The sequence below is a fragment of the Leucoraja erinacea genome, chromosome 20, assembly GCF_028641065.1.
Source record: "Leucoraja erinacea ecotype New England chromosome 20, Leri_hhj_1, whole genome shotgun sequence".
Taxonomy (NCBI): Eukaryota; Metazoa; Chordata; class Chondrichthyes; order Rajiformes; family Rajidae; genus Leucoraja; species Leucoraja erinaceus.
This window is the reverse complement of record NC_073396.1, coordinates 5,352,012-5,369,685: the sequence shown is the minus strand read 5'-3', so window position 1 is coordinate 5,369,685 and position 17,674 is coordinate 5,352,012. Positions and strand designations below refer to the sequence as shown.

General features: G+C 50.0%; 1 protein-coding gene across 6 annotated transcripts in view; it reads right to left on the bottom strand.

Moving 5' to 3' along the window:
- Positions 1 to 17,674, bottom strand: part of tnrc18 (trinucleotide repeat containing 18) — a 144,283-nt gene that overhangs the window by 70,122 nt on the left and 56,487 nt on the right. For all 6 annotated transcript variants that reach the window (XM_055651060.1, XM_055651059.1, XM_055651063.1 and 3 more), the window contains exons 3-4: positions 7,306 to 7,431; positions 4,157 to 5,971 (exon numbers count right to left, since the gene is read on the bottom strand). In XM_055651060.1, coding sequence (XP_055507035.1) covers positions 4,157 to 5,971; positions 7,306 to 7,431 — 1,941 coding nt within the window. The remainder of the gene's footprint in view (positions 1 to 4,156; positions 5,972 to 7,305; positions 7,432 to 17,674) is intronic.

Below are 17,674 nucleotides of genomic sequence, written 5' to 3'. Positions count from 1 at the left end.
ACTGGGGGCCGTTGGGCCTTGGCAACAGGCTGAATAACTACCGCGCGCACAAAGCCCTCCACAGCAGACGGCCACATGATGTCTAGCCAGAAGAATTTCCCACACAATGGAATGCAGGAGAGAGGGGAAGTGTTCCTCTTTGTTCCCCCCCCCCCCCCCCCCCCCCTGCCGTGACGCCAATCAATGTTTTTTTACATTACAAACACATTATGGTGTGGAGGATGGATGGACAGGCCCCAGATCACGTGAGGCCCGAACACAAGCGTGAGGTTCAATTGCACACTGTCGCTCCATTCTTTGCCCTCTGTGTGTCGAGGAAAGTAAAGGGAGGGCTGCTACATGTGGACTGAAAGGGCAAGCTATGTTCTAGCCACCGCCACCGTGATTCAACGACAGCTTCTTCCCAGCTGCTATCGGGCAACTGAATCATCCTACCACAACCAGAGAGCAATGCTGAACTACAAGAGAAGGAACTCTCAAGAGAGAGTCAGATTTAGCCCTTCGGGTTAACGGAATCAAGGGATATGGGGAGAAAGCAGGAACGGGGTACCAATTTTGGGTGATCAGCCATGATCATATTGAATGGCGGTACTGGCTCAAAGGGCCGAATGGCCTATTTTCTATGATTACTATCCACTCTCGGACTATCCTTGACCGGACTTTGCTGGCTTTACCTTGCACTAAGCGTTTATTCCCTTATCATGTATCTACACACTGTAAACGGCTCGATTGTAATCATGCATTGTCTTTCCGCTGGCTGGTTAGCACGCAACAAAAAGCTTCTCACTGGGACCCCGTCGCACGTGACCTTAAACTGAAGTGAACTGATCTTCAGCCAGCTCGTGTGTTAATACTAAACAATGAACGTAAGCTATTGTATATGCAATCATCTTAGAATACTGCACCCATGGAAACTTTGAATTTCATCATCAAAGTTGCCACGTGGGCTATGATTTAATTGTACAAGTAATAGATCGGGTGGATGCACAGAGTCTCGTGCCTTTGAGCAGGGGGAGCGAGGACCAGAGGACACAGGTTCAAGGTGAAGGGGAAAAGATTTAATAGGAATCTGGGGGGTAACCCTTTCACACAAATTACGGTGCGGGTGTATGGAACAAGCTGCCAGAGGGGTTAGTCGAAGCAGGGACTATCCCAACATTTAAAAAACAGTTAGACAGGCACCATTTGTGTGAGAAAATTACCCCTCAGATTCCTATTAAATCTTTTCAATAGACAATAGGCAATAGGTGCAGTAGTAGGCCATTTGGCCCTTCGAGCCAGCACTGCCATTCAATGTGATCATGGCTGATCATCCACAATCAGTACCCCGTTCCTGCCTTCGCCCCCTTCACCTTAAACCGATGTTCTATTTTATAATTTAAAAAAATATATATATTTTTTAATTATTTCTGTTTATTTTACATTTCTGTACGTTTTTGTATTTTTCTTTTCTGCATTATCTGAGTGTTTCTTATTAACATGGGGGTTTTTTTTCCATTTTTGTGTTGATTTATTTAAAATGAAAAAAAAAAAAAAAAAATTAAACCTATGTCCTCTGGTCCTCGATTCCCCTGCTCTGGGCAAAGAGAGACTGTGCATCATCTACCCGATCTATTCTGCCCTAATTTGACAAAAAGGAAGCAACTGACAATTTTGTCAAAATTGAGATATTACTTGTTTGAGGGTATTTGCGATATGCGCTACAGAATGGTGAGCAAAATACGTCTTCTCTGAGTATGAAAATATTTATCCCAGAGAAGTCAGAAATTCCATCACAGAGAGCTGAAGGAAAAACACATTTTCCTCATTTACAAGAAAACGCCTTAATGTCAGTCTTTTCCTTTTGTCAAAGTAGGGCAATAAAATCCTCTCATTATTTTATACACCTCTACAAGATCACCCCTCATCCTCCTGCGCTCCAAGGAATAGAGTCCCAGCCGAGCCAACCTCTCCCTATAGCTCCCACCCTCAAGTCCTGCCAACAACCTCATGAATCTAACTTAAATCAAATGATAATCCGATTTAAACCTGGATTCCTAGATTTCACTTAGTATTTTAGGGCAGTCAATGCCACTGCTGGTTGTGGATACATTCTATATTTAGTTACTCAAAATCTTTACCAAAGGGGAATTTAATATTTCAGTTTGTCAACCATCAGGGAAAATCAGTCTTAGTTCCGCTATTCCATTTTTGTTTGCCTGTGCCTCCTGTAACAACAATGAAAATAAAAAGCTTGCTGCACATATGGAGTATGTTAGTTATACCCCAGCAGTATGAACATTGACTTCTCTAACTTCAAGAACCCCTTGCCTTCCCCCATCTCTCTCCATCCCCTCCCCCTTCCCAGTTCTCCCACCAGTCTTACTGTCTCCGACTACATTCTATCTCTGTCCCGTGCACTCAGTGTGAAGAAGGGTCTCGACCCGAAACTTCGCCCATCAACCTTCTCTCCAGAGTCGCTGCCTGGCCCGCTGAGTTACTCCAGCTCTTTGTGTCTTATCTCCGTTTTAAACCAGCACCTGCGGTTCCTTCCGACACGTTTCATGGTCGCCGTGTGGCTCTATAAACACAGGCGGTGGAAATCCATGCACAGCTGCATGTGGAAGTTGCAGCAACACAGTGCGCTCCTTCTGAAACTCACTTCTAATAATGCCACCCTTGGAATTTTCAATACAAGAGATGCTGCCTGACCCGCTGAGTTACTCCAGCGTTTTGTGCCTATCTTCGATTTAAACCAGCATCTGCAGTTCCTCCCTGCACATACGGACCATGTTAGTTTTACCTCAGAGACGCTGTTGATAATTCCTCTCCGAATGTTTGAAATTCCACGATTTAATGTTTGTTCCCTGTGCAAATCTCCGACTGGCACCGTTATTTTAAACCTTCCTGCTGGGCCCATGAATGGGCTGCCCGGCTCCACCCATTTACACCGCTTGCTTTATCTCTTGGAAATTCCTTTCTTTGAAAACATATTTGCTAAACTCGCTAAAGTCAAAGCTGTGCAAAGGGTAAATATAAAGCCAAAGGCGATTGTATCACCCGTGCGTAGTTTAGATTAGGGATACAGCGTGGAGACAGGCCCTTCAGCCCATCGGGTCAATAGACAATAAACAATAGGTGCAGGAGGAGGCCATTCGGCCCTTCGAGCCAGCACCGACATTCAATGTGATCCGGGCTGATCATCCACAATCAGTACCCCGTTCCTGCCTTCTCCCCATATCCCCTGACTCCGCTATCTTTAAGAGCCCTATCTAGCTTTCTCTTGAAAGCATCCAGAGAACCGGCCTCCACCGCCCTCTGAGGCAGAGAATTCCACAGACTCACAACTCTCTGTGTGTGAAAAAGTGTTTCCTCGTCTCCGTTCTAAATGGCCTTACCCCTTATTCTTAAACTGTGGCCCCTGGTTCTGGACTCCCCCAACATCGGGGACATGTTTCCTGCCTCTAGCGTGTCCAAACCCTTAACAATCTTATACGTTTCAATGAGATGCCCTCTCATCCTTCTCAACTCAAGAGTGTACAAGTCCAGCTGCTCCATTCTCTCAGCATATGACAGTCCCGTCATCCCGGGAATTAACCTTGTAAACCTACGCTGCACTCCACACACACCAGCTGGGAGGGAAGGATAGATCAGCCATGAAGGGCTGAATGGCCTGATTCTGCTTTCATAGAAACATAGAAACATAGAAAATAGGTGCAGGAGTAGGCCATTCAGCCTGTCGAGCCTGCACCGCCATTCAATATGATCATGGCTGATCATCCAACTCAGTATCCTGTACCTGCCTTCTCTCCATACCCCCTGATCCCTTTAGCCACAAGGGCCACATCTAACTCCCTCTTAAATATAGCCAATGAACTGGCCTCAACTACATTCTGTGGCAGAGAATTCCACAAATTCACCACTCTCTGTGTGAAAAATGTTTTCCTCATCTCGGTCCTAAAAGATTTCCCCCTTATCCTTAAACTGTGTGGCCCCTTGTTCTGGACTTCCCCAACATCGGGAACAATCTTCCTGCATCTAGCCTGTCCAACCCCTTAAGAATGTTGTAAGTTTCTATAAGTTTCAGTGATGAATGTATGAACATGGAACTGTGGCATCAGGTGAGTGTGGGGGGGGTGTCCCACACAACAGTGGGGGGGAGGTTGGTGGACTTTACCTTTGATGCTGTTCATGGATAGCGAGCGGTCCCTGTCCATCGTGCCGGGCCCGGGCTTGCCGCTGTTGTCCTTCTGCCGAGCCACGGCCACGGCGATGCCGACGGGCGGATGCCGGACCTCCACCTCGCCCTGAGCCCCCCCGGCCTCCCTGCCGAAGGACTTGGCGCTGTCGGGCCTCTCGGGGTCTCGCTTCAGCTGCTTGCCGAGCTGCTGGAGCGGCAGGTGCTGCACCTTGTGCTGGCCCGACTCGTTCTTCATGTTGCCCAGGCCCCCGAACGGGCTCTTCTTGCCGCTGCCCACCCTGCCCGTGGCGGTCTCCTTGGCAAAGCTGCCGCTGTACTTGATCAGGCTCTGCATGGCCGACACCTCGCTGGGGTTGCCCGCTGCTGCCGCTGCTGCGCGCTGGAGGGCAGCCGTGTCCAGGAAGGCCTTCTTCTGCTCCTCCTCCGCCCGGCTGGCGTGGTTGTGCTGGGCCGCCAGCGCCGCCATCTGGCTGGTTGCGTACGTTGCCATCTCGAAGGGCTTCCACTTGGGCTCCGGGGTGGCCGAGCGTTTCAGCTGCGCCTGCTCCAGGTGCAGCCTCGCCACCTCCGCACCATTGTACACTTTGCACGACTCCTTCAGGATGGGCCTTTGGAACCTGTCCCTCTCTTGGCCCCTGTGGTCCACCTCAAAGCCCGACCTCACCAAATCTTTCGCCGTTTCACACGGGCTGTGGCCCGCCTTGTTCAAGAAGAGTTCCGAGTTCACCGGCCTCTTGATTGCCAGCGAGTTGGACCTGATGACGGATCCTTCCTCCCTCATGTGTTCCACCCGTTTGATGTCCGGGTGGACCGGCAGGTCCTGATGCCCCATCAACCGGGAGGAATCCACTATCCTCTCCGCAGAGCCCTGCAAGGGGCCCGCTCGCTCTCCGCAAGTCCTGCCGACAACGTCTTTCTCCTTGCTTTTGTCGTTCCTGTTGTCCCGGGCCTGCGAGGCGATCTGAATGGGCCCGTTCCTGTCCTCGTAGAAGCCGACGGAAGGGACGAAGGTGGGCGCGATGACTTTATGCTCCTTGCCCGGCTCCCTGCCGTTGGGGTAGATGGTGTAGATGCCCGTGTGGACGGGCAGCGGGGGGAAGGCGGTTGCGGGGGGGAGGCGTGCCGCTTGCGACGGGTGCGGGGACGGGCAGCCGCAGGAGACGTGTAAGGTGCCGGCGGCCGTCGCCACCGGGTCGCACTTGCGCGCCTTGTCGGCGTGGCCGTGCAGCGGCGGCGGCCTCATGTTCTCGTCGTGCTTCAGCGAGTCCTTGGAACACCGCTCCTGCTCGCCGCCCGCCAGCCGCAGGGCGGAGCTGGAGTCGCTGTTGCAGTTGCTGAGGGACAGGGTCTGCAGGGGGTTCTTGGGCTTGGGCTCGCTGCCGCCGGGGCCGGGACCGGGGCCGCGGTTGGGCGAGTGGCTGTTGAGGACGGTGGGGAGGTGGTCGGCCATCTTGATGGGTTTGTCCAGCAGGTGTATCCGCCGGTCGTTCTCTGTCCGCACTCCATCCTGGGTGAGGTCAACCACGCTCCTGGGTCTGGACTCCTCCCGGGGCTTGTCCTTCTCCTTCTTGCTCACGTTGACGTTCACCTCGCTCCTGTAGAGCTTCTCCTTGGGGTCTTTGCTCAGGTACCTCTCCGACTCCTTGACGCCTTTGAGAGCGTGGCAGAGCTCCTTCTCGCGGAGGGCAGAAGCGGGCATGTGGCCTGGGGAGGCACGTGGGATGTTGGCCTGGGGGTTGGCCGCGCCATGGAGGGACTGTTGGCCGGCGTGGCTGTGGAAATAGTATCCATCTGCAACGAACGGAAAAATACGTTTATTGGCCGATGATGGTCACATACAAGGTTTTCGCCTTGCTGCTCCGCCCGCAAGTAGCAACGCGACATACAGTGAACCAATTAAGAATGAAACATTCGAGTTTAATGAAATCAAATACCAGAGCAAACTACACACACACACTAGGGACAATTTACCATTTTTACCGAAGGAAATTACTTTGCAAACCTGAATATCTTTGGAGTGTGGGAGGCAGCGAGAGGACCTGGTGAAAACCCACGCGGTCACAGAGAAAACGTGCAAACTCCGTACAGACAGCACCCGTGGTCAGGATCAAACTGGGTCTCGGGCGCTGTGAGGCAGCAACTCTACCGCTCCACAACTGATAAAGGAAACATTATCTGCTCACGGCACCAATGTACAAGCTCCCAGTCTACATCACTCGCTTTCCCCAACTCTCAGCCTGAGTTTGAAGAAGGATCTCGACCCGAAACGTCACCCCATTCCTTTTCTCCAGCGATGCTTGATCAGTACAGATCTCAGGGCCATGAGGAGAAGGCAGGAGAATGGGGTTATGAGGGAGAGATCGATCAACCATGACTGAATGGCGGAGTAGACTTGACGGGCCGAATGGCCTGGTTCTGCTCCAATCACTTATGACTTTATGAACATGTGACAATAATGAACTAAACTAAACTAGGTCTGTTCTTCGGTCTTTAGACGTTAGAGATCTAACACAGGGACAGGCCCTTCGGCCCACTGATTCCGTGCCGACCAGCGATCACCTCGTACATTAATACTATCCTACACACACTAGGGACAGGCAGGAGAATGGGGTTATGAGGGAGAGATAGATCAGCCGAATTGAACTGACTGAATGGCGGAGTAGACTCGATGGGCCGAATGGCCTGATTCTACTCCCATTCCTTATGACCTTATTCTCCCTGGCCCGCTGAATTATCCCAGCATTTTTGAAAACTGAAGACTGCAACGACCAGGTTCAGGAATAGCTACTTCCCCACAGCCATCAGGCTATTAAACTTGACTCGGACAAAACTATGAACATTAATAGCCCATTATCTGTTTATTTGCACTTTATCAGTTTATTTATTCATGTGTGTGTGTGTATATATTTATATAATGGTATATGGACACACTGATCTGTTCTGTAGTCAATGCCTACTATGTTCTGTTGTGCTGAAGCAAAGCAAGAATTTCATTGTCCTATTAGGGACACATGACAATAAACTCTCTTGTATCTCTCTTGAATCTTGAATTTCCGTGTCGGTCTCCCTGATGTTAGATTCGCTTGCGGGACAAGCGGGATGAAGGTGGAAGGGAAGCGACTGACCTTTCTGGGAATCAAACAGGTTGTGTTGGCTGAGCTGGGCGAGGAGGGGGCTTCCACTGCCTGGGTGTTCCAGATGACCGATGGGGATGTACGGAGGGTATAAGCTGCTGGGCAAGTGTGAATAACCTGCAGAAGGAGAGGAACAAAGATATCACTCAATAGGCATTCAACGGCGCGTATCACTCGCGCGGAAAAAAAACAAATTTTTTAATACATTTCAACTTCATCTTATGCAAAAAACTGAACTGAATTCTTTTGAAGATTGGTATCGGATTTGAAGTTCCGACACTCCGGTCACGGAGGAGAATGTGCAAACTCCTCGCAGATAGCACCCGAGGTCGGCATCGAACCAGGGTCTCTGGCGCCATGAGGCAGCAGCTCTGCCCGCTGGGCCATCTCGCCACCCCTTATATAAACAGCGACCCACTAACATCGGACCTGCCCCTCCCTACTGGCTCAGTGTGATCAACTGTCAAACTCTCTTGCATTTGAGTACGATTCATAGAAGATAGAAGTGGGTAGCACAACCACAGGCCCTTCAGCCCACAATGTCTGTGTCGAACATGATACCAGGACTAACTCCTACCTCCCTGCACATACTCCATATCCCTCCGTTCCCACATATCCACGTGCCTATCTAAACGTCTCTTAAATCCCACTAGCGTATCTGCCCCGACTAATACCCCTGGCAGCGCGTTCCAGGCACCCACCCTCTGCTCACAAGTGATAGGAGCAAAATCAGGCCATTCGGCCTATCGAGTCTACTCCACCATTCAGTCATGGCTGATCTATCTCTGCCTCCGAACCCCATTCTCCTGCCTTCTCCCCGTAACCCCTGACACCCGTACTAATCAAGAGTCTCTCTATCTCCGCCTTGACTTGTGCCTCACATCCTTCTGCAGCACAGAATTCCGCAGATTCACCACCCTCTGACTAAAGAAATTCCTCCTCATTGCTCTGCGCATCTTTAAGCTTTGGCCCTCTCACTGAATAGGTATTTGATTCTCCCATCTGGGGAACAGGGTTCTGACTGCCCAACCTGCTGTCCGCCAATGATTTAGCCTAATGTTCAGTAAGACTGTCACTGAACTGAATGCAAAAATATTAATTTAACTGCACCGTGTGACAATGAAGTATTGTTTCAGAGAGACAATTTAGAAGATTTACAATTGGGGAAATGCATTCAAGCGCAGAAGGTGAACAAAAAACTCTGCCTTAAAAATTTTAATTGACTTGGCCTCCACAGCTGTCTGTGGCGAAGAATTCACCACCCTCTGACTAAAGAAGGTGAGAGGTTAAAGTCCCCATCCCCAGTGTGTCCTACACCCACAATTTACATTTACCAAGCCAATTAACCTACAAACCTGTACGTCTTTGGAGTGTCGGAGGAAACCGAAGATCTCGGAGAAAAACCACGCGGTCACGGGGAGAACGTGCAAACTCCGTACAGACAGCACCCGTAGTCGGGGTCAAACCCGGGTGTCTGACGCTGCAATTCGCTGTAATAGCCCTGTCCCACTGTACGAGTTCATTCCAAGAGCTCTCCCAAGTTTGCCCCGATTCGAACTCGGAGATTTACGATAACGGCCGCTCGTCTGTACTCGGGGCTCTCGTGGACATTTCTCAACGTGTTGAAAAATCTCCACGAGTCTTCCCGTGCTTACCTGCCGTTAGCGAGTCTTCCCGAGTACCTGCCATTAGCGTTACGAGCCGCTAAGTGACGTCCCCGAGCTCCGACGTACCCGCAACGTTCATTCTCCGTGCTTACCACGAGTTTGATTTTTTTTTTTAAACTCGGGAGAGCTCTTGGAATGAACTCGAACCGTGGGACAGGGCTATAAGGCAGTAACTCAACCGCTGCGCCACTGTGCCACACTTGATAATAACATTAACATGAAGCCCGCTGTCTACAATATAAATGAGGCACTTTGTCAAGCCTGCCAATAGACTGGTATCTGCAGCGGGGCCTAGATAATGGATGCAGGGCAACTTGGAGGACAAAGGTTCAAAGGTTAGCTCCCGGGCCTCAGACGATTACTTAGTAAGAGTCCGGGCAAATATTTAACATCAGCCATTTCTAAAGCCACACACACACACACACAACAAACTGGACAGAGATTTCCTTTGATCACAATGGAATTATTTGCAACAGGTTCAGAAGATCATCTCTTCAGTACAGGAAGGTGTACAAAACTGCGACCTAAACTAAAGAGGGGGAGCAGTGAAAGTCATAATTGTTTTAAAAGGCTTCATTGTCCAATGTTGTGTATTTATTTTTGGGAATCTGCCGTAAATTACAGGTTTACATTTGCAGTCCAAACAAGAGGCTGATGTTCCCAGTAGATTCTGACCCCAAATCCAGTTGCTGGAGACAGATACAACTCAGCGGGACGGGCAGCATCTCCAGAGAGAAGTACTGGGCAACGTTTCGGGTCGAGACTCTTCCTCAGACTAGAAGTCAGGGCAGTGGGCGGCACGGAGATAAAATGTGGTCGGAGACAATAAGACTAGCAGGAGAACTGGGAAGGGGGAGAGGATGTGGAGAGAGAGAGTGAAAACAAGGGCTACTTGAAGTGTTATGCCTGACTGAAGGCCCTGTCTCTGATGACAGATGATTTAGTTTAGTTTAGTTTAGAGACACAGCGTGGAAACAGGCCCTTCAGCCCACCGAGTCCGTGCCGACCAGCGATCCCCGTGGGCTGCTGCAAGGCTCGGTGCGGTAAACATATATATGTTTACAATATATATTAACGCTTTAGACGAGGGACTTAAATGTGACATCTCCAAGTTTGCGTATGACACCAAGCTGGGCGGCAGTGTGAGCTGCGAGGAGGATGCTATGAGGCTTCAGGGTGACTTGGATAGGTTGGGTGAGTGGGCAGGTGCAGTATAATGTGGATAAATGCGAGGTTTCTGCACGTTGGTGGCAAGAACAGGAAGGCAGATTATTATCTGAATGGTGTCAGATTAGGAAAAGAGGAGGTGCAACGAGACCTGGTACGAGTGCTTGTACATCAGTCACTGAAAGTAAACATGCAGGTACAGCAGGCAGTGAAGAAAGCCAATGGCCTGTTAGCCTTCATTGCGAAAGGATTTGAGTTTAGGAGCAAGGCAGTTGCAGTTGTACAGGGCCCTGGTGAGATCGCACCTGGAGTATTGTGTGCAGTTTTGGTCTCTTGATTTGAGGAAGGACATTATTGCTATTGAGGGAGTGCAGCATATGTTCACCAGGTTAATTCCCGGGATGGTGGGACAGACATACGATGAAAAAATGGGTCGACTGGGCTTGTATTCGCTGGAATTTTGAAGGATGAGAGGGGATCTTGTGGAAACATAAAAATTCTTAAAGGATTGGACAGGCTAGATGCAGGGAAAATGTTCCCGATGTTGGGGGAGTCCAGAACCAAGGGTCGCAGTTTAAGAATAAGCGGTAGGCCATTTAGGACTGAGATAAGGAAAAACTTTTTCACCCAGAGAGTTGTGAATTTTCTGGCACTGAAGGCAGTGGAGGCCAGTTCACTGGATGTTTTCAAGAGGGAGTTATATTTAGCTCTTAGGGCTAAGGGAATCAAGGGATATGGGGGGAAAAGGCAGGAACGGGGTATTGATTGTGGATGATCAGCAGTGATCATATTGAATGGCGGTACTGGCTGGAAGGGCCGAATGGCCTACTCCTGCACCCGTTTCAGTTTCTAGCACTATCCCACACACACACACACCAGGGACAATTTACGATCATACCAAGCCAATTAACTTACAAACCTGTACATCTTTTGAGCTGAGTGATGAAGGAAGAACAGTGGTGAAGAGGAAGGTGGGTCATTGGCAGCAATTAGCATTCTGATAGAGCTGTCTATACAGCTGTAAACATTGAAATAAAATCTCAATTATTTCACAAATGATTGTCACTGTGGTCACCACATCCAAGACCCATTATTCAGGGCACACTTTGCACATATCGACTTGTTTATAAAATTCATAGCTACGTTTGAGAAACAAAATTGAAAGAGGCCAATGCTATAACCCCCCTGCTTTATTTCCCCGACACTGCCGTCACATGCGGCCGTTTCCACGTCAGTCCGCTGTTCTAGCGGATGCCCCCCCGTGGTCTCAGCATGGAGCAACCCCCACTGGTCTCAGCACGGAGTTCCCCCTTGGTCTCAGCACGGAGCTCCCACCCCACGTGGTCACAGCACGGAGCTCCCCCCCCCCCCTCAGTGGTCCCATCATAGCTCCCCCCCCCCCCCCCCCCCAGTGGTCTCAGCTTGGAGCCCCCCTTGTGGTATCAGCACGGAGCTCCCCTCATGGTCCCCACATCATAGCTCACCCCCCCCCCCCCCCCCCCCCCCCCCCCCCCCCCCCCCCCCCCCCCCCCCCCCCCCCCCCGGTCCCATCATAGCTTTCCCTCACAGTGGTCTCAGCGCGGAGCTCCCACTGTGGTCTCAGCACCGAGCTCCCCCCCATGGTCTCCTCCGTGGTCCCCACATCATAGCTTCCCCCCTTCGTGGTGTCAGCACGGAGCTCCCCCCTCTGGTCTCTGCACGAGTCATACAGAACGGAAACAGGCCCTTCGGCCCAGCTTGCCCATGCCGACCACATGCCCCATCTACCCCAGTCCCACCTGCCCGTATTTGGTCCATATCCCTCCAAACCTTTCTATCCATGTACCTGTCCAAGAGTCTTTTAAATCACAGTTCAGTTTTAAGGCAGAGATAGATAGATTTTTGATGAGCACTGGTACCAGGGGTCCATGATTGAATGGGGCAGTATGGCCGAAGGCCCTGTTTCCGCGCTGGATCTCAAAACTCGACTGAACTAACTGGAAGGCGAGGGGGGAAAGATCCAGCCACATACCTAAACACAAGGCCAATTCTAGCTCTCTCTCTCTCTCACTGCTGGCAACACAGACGTGGCTGGGCAAGAGACCTGATAAAATTCCACTTTGGCATTAGTCAGTGCTTTCATAAAACTCATACGAGGAGAACAGAAGAAGGAACTGCTACCGTGACAACGCCACATTATAAAATTTTCCAGTGAGGTTGCAGGGGGAAAAAAACCTCCAGGCCTGGGCCTAGTGCTGGGGTAACTTCTGCCTTTGGGTGTTTTCACTCTGAGGTGCCACCTGGAGTTTTAATGCTCTGTTTTTTAAAGCAGGGTTTTCAGCTAAGATGTAGCTTGGGTGCCAAGCTAATAAAAAGCAAAACTCAAGTTCAGATTCGACTCAGTTGGCAGGGAGCCTTGGCTGCTTTCCTGTAAACTAGGCCCCAGATTGCCACAGGCAACACTCGCAAGGCAGTAACCAAGCACACAGCGGCCTGCTGCAAACTTAAGGCCTTCAATTTCCAAAAAATAACCTTGTTTAAATAAGTAATTGATTGCAACCCCAAGATTCTCAGAGCAATGGCTCAGTATAAGTCCCTGAATAGACTCAATTGGATTTTGCAACAACTTTATAAATCACAGGAGCAGAATTAGGCTACACCGCCATTCAAACATGGCTTCCCCCCATTCTCCTGCCTAAGATAGACGCAAAATGCTGGAGTAACTCAGCGGGACGGGCAGCATTTCTGGAGAGAAGGAATGGGTGATCTTTTGAGGTCTCGACCCGAAACGTCGCCCATCCCTTCTCTCCAGAGATGCCGCCCGTCCCGCTGAGTTACTCCAGCATTTTGAGTCTCATCTTCGGCGTAAATCAGCATCTGCTGTTCCATTCCACACCATTCTCCTGCCTTCCTCCCTTTGCCCTTTGACCCCCATAGGATGAGAGGGGATCTCATTGAAACATATAAGATTGTTAAGGGCTTGGACACACTAGAGGCAGGAAACATGTTTCCAATGTTGGGGGAGTCCAGAACCAGGGGCCACAGTTTATGAATAAGGAGTAAGCCATTTAGAACGGAGACGAGGACACTGTGGAATTCTCTGCCTCAGAGGGCGGTGGAGGCAGGTTCTCTGGATACTTTCAAGAGAGAGCTACATAGGGCTCTTAAAAATAGCGGAGTCGGGGGATATGGGGAGAAGGCAGGAGTGGGGTACTGATTGGGGATGATCAGCCATGATCACATTGAATGGCGGAGTAATCAAGTATCTATCAATCTCCGCTTTAAAAATACGCTATATCTCCACAGCCGTCTGTGGCGATGAGTTCCACAGATTCACCGCCCTCTGGCTGAAGAAATTCCTCCTCCTCCTCTTCTCCTTTCTCTCTCCATCTCAGAGTCTTTAAGACACTCGCCCTTTTAGAGTCAATGCAGTTCTGCATAGACGCATTATGAAACAGCCATCATCAAGGACCCGCACCGCCCTGGCCAAGTTAGACTGTGTTTGTACTAATTCTGCTTCCATGTCTTGATGCAAAGACAGCCCAGTGTCATTGTTTCGATAGATAGTGTAAAGAGGGGAAGAATTGGGGTGGCATGGTGGCGCAGCGGTAGAGTTGCTGCCTTACAGTGCTTGCAGAGCCGGAGACCCGGGTTCAATCCCGACTACGGGTGCTGTCTCCTCAGAGTTTGCACGCTCTCCCCGTGACCTGCGTAGCTTTTCTCCGGGTTCTCCAGCCTCCTCCCACACTCCAAAGACGTACAGTCTTGCAGGTTAATTGGCTTGGTGTAAATGTAAATTGGCCCCGGTGCGTTATTGTGCGGGGATCGCCAGTCGGCGCGGACACGGTGGGCCGAGGGGCCTGTTTCCGTGCTGCGTCTCTAAACTAAACTAAACTGCAGCGGTTGTGCTTGCGTCTGGAAGGCAATCTGTCTCAGGCAGCCTGAACGTCTGAAGGGCGTTGCCTCTCGAATTAACCGAGGCCAGGCGGCCAGAGGGGGGGACTTGATTTGTTTGTTCACTAATAATCAATGGCACGTCCTTGCAGCACAACAAGTTATATTTCTCCAGCACCTTTGACACAGCTAAATGTCCACAAGATCATTCCCAGGAGCAGGAGAGGGCAGGAGTGGCAGGCTCCGAGCCAAGGAAACCAGGTGGCTGGGTCATGAGGGGAGGGGAACAGAAATGCCTAAACTAGACAACTTGAGGATACACAGTGCTTCAATTACTCTTCCTGATTTACAAGGGAGAGAATATCCAGTATTCTTAGCAACGGCTTTAGAATTCCCTGGAGAAAAGGACGAACTGCTGACACTGGTTTACAAAAAAAATAAAACATTTCATTCATTTCAGTTCCTCCACTAAATGTTTTTTAATTAAATGTTTCTCCCCTTGCCCTGTATCTATGCGCTGTGGACGGCTCGATTGTATTCATGTATAGCCTTTTATTTGGCTGGATAGCACACCACGCAAACAAAAGTCTTTTAGGAAACCAGAGCACCCGGAGGAAACCGGGAGAACGTGCAAACTCCGCACAGATAGCAACTGGGGACAACAGGATCGAACCCGGGACTCGGGCGCTGTGAGGCAGCGGCTCTACCCGCTGCACCGCCATGCCGCCCAGCACATTACATGTTTGTGGTACAATTCACACATTAAGTCCACGGCTTCTAGATGCTAACTTTGGATCGGTTTCAAGGATACAATGGTACATTTACACAGCAGTTTGCACAATCTTGTCTGCAGATCTCCAATAGACAATAGACAATAGGTGCAGGAGTAGGCCATTCGGCCCTTTGAGCCAGCACCGCCATTCAATGTGATCATGGCTGATCATCCACAATCAGTACCCCGTTCCTGCCTTCTCCCCATATCCCCTGACTCCGCTATCTTTAAGAGCCCTATCTAGCTCTCTCTTGAAAGCATCCAGAGAACCCGCCTCCACCGCCCTCTGAGGCAGAGAATTCCACAGACTCACCACTCTCTGTGAGAAAAAGTGTTTCCTCGTCTCCGTTCTACATGGCTTACTCCTTATTCTTAAACTGTGGCCCCTGGTTCTGGACTGAACCCAACATCGGGAACATGTTTCCTGCCTCTAGCGTGTCCAAGTCGTGAACAATCTTATATGTTTCAATGAGATGCCCTCTCATCCTTCTAAACTCCAGAGTGTACAAGCCCAGCTGCTCCATTCTCTCAGTATCTCCACTCGATTGTAAATTGTCCCTAGTGTGTAAGAAGGATAGTGCTGGTGTAAGGGCTGATCGCAGGTTGGCAAGGGCTCGGTGGACTAAAGGCCCTGTTTCTGTGCTGCATCTCCTAAGTTTAAAGCAACCAAAACTGCAAACAATCACCTGCACAGAAAACAAATAAAGCCAAGAAGAAGGGTTTGCATTTATTGAGGAACACAATTATTTAAAATAAAAATTCTCCTGGATGTCATATTCCCAAAGTAAGTCCCATCTCCTTGTCATCTGTTATTATAATCATTTGCCACTTGTGGCTGAATGCTTCAAAATCCTCCGTTAGTAGCATGAAGACATGAAGAACAGCAGATGTTGGTTTACCGAAAAAGACTCAAAGTGCTGGAGTAACTAAGCAGGCCAGGCCAGGCCAGGCAGAGATCTATGGATAGATGACATTTCGGGTCAGGGCCCTTCTTCAGACTTCAATCAGTCTGGGAATTGAGGACGCAGCCCAGACAGACCATCGCACAAACCAACCTCCCTTCCATTGACTCCATCTGCACTTCACGCTGCCTCGGCAAGCCCAGCAACTTAATCAACGATGAGTCCTACTCCCTCTTCTCCCCTCTCCCATCAGGCATGAGGTACAGAAGTATGAAAACGCACACCCCCAGATTTAGGGACAGTTTCTTCCCAGCTGTTTCCAAGCGACTGAACCATCGTATCGAGACGAGAGAGCGATCCTGAGCTACTATCTTCCTCACTGGAGACCCTTGGACTATCTTGAACCAACTCTTACCGGACTAATTTAGCACTAAATGTCATTCGATTGTAACCGACTCGATTGTAATCATGTATAGTCTTTCCGCTGACTGGTTAGCACGGTGGCGCAGCGGTAGAGTTGCTACTTTACAGCGCCAGGGACCCGGGTTCGATCCTGACTACGGGTGCTGTCTGTACGGAGTTTGCACGTTCTCCCCGTGGCCTTTCTTCGAGATCTTCGGTTTCCTCCCACACACCAAAGACGTGCAGGTTTGTAGGTTAATTGGCTTGGCATAAGCGTACATTCTCGGATACTAGGATAGTGTTAACGTTCGGGGATCGCTGGTCGTTGCGGACTCGGGGGGGGGGGGGGGGGGGCGAAGGGGCTGTTTCCGTGCTGTATCTCTACAGTAGACATGAACTAAAACTGAACTATAACCTTTTCACTGCACCTCAGTACATGCGACAATAGACCGAACTAAACTAAATAGATCAGCGATGATCGAAATGAGATCCCCCCCGTCCAGTGGTACGATGACGACCACTTGTGGCTGCCATCAATCCCACGCACTTCTGGCCTAACAGATAAATCTGAATTTGCCACAAATCCTTGGGGTGGGAGATTGCAACCTTCACGTGGTCCACCCTGTTTCCACTAATACAATCAACCTTTGACGTGCACAAACAATTAGATCAAAACGAACAAGTCGACCGACAACTTTAGGCTGTGCTCGCCATACACCTCAAATCCTAAAGAGTGTCTTGACATCAGGGACCAATGATCCAATCTGCAGCTCCTTGTGTAGTCTAGTTTAGGTTAGAGATACAGCGCAGAAACAGGCCCTTCGGCCCACCGAGTCCCTGCCGACCAGCATATTAACGCTATCCTACACACACACACACGAGGGACATTTTACTATTTTACCAAAGCCAATGATCCCACGTCTTTGGAGTGTGGGAGGAAACCGGAGATCTCGGAGAAAACCCACGCAGGTCACGGGGAGAACGTGCACACTCCGTACAAACAGCGCCCCCTAGTCGGGGTCGAACCCGGGTCCCCGACGCTGTTAGCGCTGTAAGGCAGCAGCTCTACCGCTGCGCCACCGTGCCGCCCTTACATTGTGTAATGAATCCAGGTAGATGCACCGACTAAACGAGAAAGGGAGATCGCACAGAACGCAGGCTTTGGGCTTGGGTGCGTTCAGCAGCTTACGTTCATGCGCTTGGAATGAACGGGTCTTTGTTGAAGTATTTCATTACTCAGCCACTGCCGATCCTTAAGTTGCCCCACAGTCATAACATGAAACTAAGCTGTGAATATTTGACATTCCTACCCCCCTCTCCATCCCTTTTGTCCGTGGTGTATAAAACCTGCTGTACGGCATCCAGCAACGGCCTATAATTGTGCCTGCTTCACTCCAGCAATTCTCAGAGGATTCATTTCAGCTCCAACAGGAAATATTTTTGATGCACCAGTCTATATCCTTCATCTATACACTGCAGACAGGTTGAATGTATTCACATATATCTTCATGTATATCTGGAGAGATACGTACATATGTGGGGGGGGGAGTGGAGGAGTCACTGTGGTGGATGTTTAT